Source organism: Buceros rhinoceros, unplaced genomic scaffold (assembly GCF_000710305.1).
Source record: "Buceros rhinoceros silvestris isolate BGI_N320 unplaced genomic scaffold, ASM71030v1 scaffold23212, whole genome shotgun sequence".
NCBI lineage: Eukaryota > Metazoa > Chordata > Aves > Bucerotiformes > Bucerotidae > Buceros > Buceros rhinoceros.
Window position 1 is genome coordinate 33,701 of NW_010399791.1, and position 3,253 is coordinate 36,953.

Here is a 3,253-nt window from a genome sequence, read left to right on the forward strand (position 1 = left end):
GGAGGATAAAAAGTTTCCATGAAAGAAAATATTTTTTCAGAATTAAGGCTGACCCTCCGTCCTTGCCTCGTATTTTTTTGCCTTTGTCTCAATGCAACTTTTATTAAACTTTCAAAGGCACCATTCTAAGGATGAAGTATCGGTCTTGACGTTGATAATCATGTTAAAAACAAGAAATGTCTTAAGAGCCCAAAGTCATCTAAAAGTAGGCTTTTACACCAGCATGAAAGTTCTCATCTAACGGCAATAACTCCCCTTCAGAAACAATATCATAGCGCTTGGGCCATACTCACCTTGACTTAAGCGCTGCTTCTTTACAAAACATTTGCTTAGTGCTGGAGGATACATGATAGAGGGAACTCATACATGTCTTGCTGACACCCCTCGCTCCCAGAAAACTGTGGGATATAGTGCTGGACATGACGTTACCTTGGGTACATGACAGTCAGCCCCTAACCAGGCTCTGTTCCACGGGCCTAGGTGGCACTCGGTTTCAGTCCCTGGTAAGGTATGAACTTGTGGTAATTGGGGTAACTGTGGCAAATGTTTGCACTCTTCTTTTCTTCCCAGTCGTATGTCACTTTTCTGGTGGTGTTTTTTAAATGAAATGAGAGCGATTAAAAAGAGTTGGTGATGGTGGGCTTATTGGGAAATCGGTTAGTGTTTGGTGTCTAAGTGTCTGACTAACAGGGCCTAGGAGCAACTACATCAGAAAGGTACTTTTCTACTTTTTTCCTTGCAGAATTCTAGGCAGAGACTCTGGCGCTGGAGTTGGCTGTCATGTCCAAGTCTGTCAGCTTTTTTTGTTTGAGACAGCAAGGGTAAGATGAACTGCAGGGTAAGATGGGCTGTTTTTGAATACGATAGTCCAGTTATGATACCACTTCTTTTTTCCTTTTCTTTGGTTTTTATTGTCCCCTCCCCCCCACCCTCCCCCTCTTCTGTTTTTGGTTTTTTTGTTTTTTTTTTGGAATTGACATTGGAATTTTGGCATAATCTTTCATTTGTACGAAGATGTGTTACCTTGCTGGACCGGTTCCTTAAATAATTCTATATAAACATTAAAATTTAACAGGAATAAAATAGTCCATCTTGCCTTCATTCCATTTTACCCAGGAGATTTAAAATCAAGCATAGTTACCAATTAACAAAAAGCAATTGCTTTGGTACAATGGTATAGTGGATAGAAACCATTTCTTTGAAAAAACCTTTTCAGATACTTCTAAAAGACCTTACATAAATTTCTTACAATGAAGTTTGAAATTTTTTATTTGACATCTTTAGAAATTTCACTCCATTCAATTATCTTATGGAAAAAAAATCCATACATGTTCATCTATAAGAAATATTTGTGGTTGTCTATTACATCGAATTTTATTTCTTCCTATTTTAAATAATTAGGCACAAGAGGAGTTTATGTACTTCAATTTGTCTCATTAGACTCTAAATTAACATTAATAATTATGCAAATTACTCCACAGTGTCTGTCTACCCCTCCATTCTTCAGTGCCATGAGCAGGCAACTCCAGCAATGCGTTATAATCTATCTTTATCTAGTTTATGCATAGCGGTCTAATGTTTTCATTGCACTGTCAAATGAAGCGTGTGGAATAGCCACCCCATGTTTGCCTGAAATTGTGGGGTTAGCTATAGAGATGGGAGATGTTCATTTTTTTAATCTAAGCTGGCAATAAACAGCCCTTTATAGCAATACAAATGTCAAAAATCAAAAACATATTTATAAAAGATTTTGAGATATGAAATAATGTGTTTCATATCTGCTCCCTTCATCAATAGCTTATATTTATTTACTCAACTGAGTTTTTACAAGAAAACTTGAGGAATATTTATTTAACGCTTTGAAGCTAAAGAGCTGTATAAGTGCTTCATTATTAGTATTAACTTAGAGGCTCAGTCTAGCCAGATTTCTTTCTGGAAAACCACTTCAAGTAACTGCTTTTTTTCAGGTTGCTATATGTGTACATATACTTATAAATTTTAAAAAAGGCACTGGTCATCGAATCTCCCATTACTATCTTTTGATTCCCACAGCTCCAAAAAGATCCTTATAAGTGTAATCAGTTCTTATTTTTCTTTTCAGTTGTGTGTGTTTGTACAAGCAGTACATGTAAGCTCGTAGCTTAAAGGTTCTTTGCACAGTGATTCCATCTCCCCACTGTGGCAAAAAGTGCTGAACTCTTATTGTTTTTTGTGCATTGGTTTCACCTTTCTCCCCTGGTTTTTGTTAGGTTCTGAGCTCATGCCCAAAGCCCTCTCCACCAGGATAGTGGGAGGCATTTGGTGGTTTTTCACACTTATCATCATTTCCTCGTACACTGCTAACCTAGCCGCCTTTCTGACAGTGGAACGCATGGAATCGCCTATTGATTCTGCTGATGATTTGGCCAAGCAGACAAAAATAGAGTATGGGGCAGTCGAAGATGGAGCAACCATGACTTTCTTCAAGGTAAGCTTTACATTCTGTTTGAAAAGATGCTATATCCTGATTATAGGGGGTAAGTTAGTGTATCTTGCTAAGGAGCAACAGGTACAATTCCAACTGCAGTCAGAAGCAACCGGAAATCACTTTTTGAGGAACTGCCAGATAGCAAGGGAATCAAATGCTAAATCTCTCATGGGAAATAAAAGGCATTTTCTCTGATGATTCTTACTTAAAGAATTTAATTTATAGCAGTGGAGTAGGTGAATAAACCTGAACACTTTGCTCAGACATATCTCCTATAGCCTTGTACAAGAATGAGTTTTGTCAGATTAAGAGTTGCAGTATCAGTTCAACAGACTACGTAACTGTAGTCTTTCTTCAAACCAGATTACGTGAAGTGTATTAGTAGTTGTACTGAGAGAAACTTGTTGTACTTTGTATTTTTGAGAAACTTTTGGATGAAATCTGGTAACCGTATAAAAAGCTCAGATTCTTTCAGTTTTTCTGTTCCTTTTAACCTGTTACTAAGGTAATTCAATTTGAAATATGCTGCCAGATTAGAAAGAAATCTTTATTTTCCAGCATCATCAAGCATTTAAGTGAACTTAAAATAGCAAGAGGTATGCATGAAGGGGGAGAGGATGGTTTGTTCTATGACTCCTTCTTTTTGATAGCACAGAGGTGTCTCAGATCTTTCAGAGAGAGGTGTTTAACAATATTTGTTCTTTGGTACATTTTGACAACTTTCAGCTTGTATCTTCTGGTTTTATGAGTTATTATGCTGTCATCTAAAGCTTAAATAATAATATA

General features: G+C 37.0%; 1 protein-coding gene across 1 annotated transcript in view; it reads left to right on the forward strand.

The window, feature by feature from the left end:
* Positions 1-2,467, forward strand: part of LOC104489464 (glutamate receptor ionotropic, kainate 1-like) — a gene marked incomplete at its 3' end in the record, with an annotated part of 5,864 nt that extends 3,397 nt beyond the window's left edge. The window contains exon 3 of the mRNA XM_010131627.1: positions 2,250-2,467. Within this exon, the coding sequence (XP_010129929.1) occupies positions 2,250-2,467 (218 nt within the window). The remainder of the gene's footprint in view (positions 1-2,249) is intronic.
* Between the last annotated feature and the right edge of the window lie 786 nt (positions 2,468-3,253).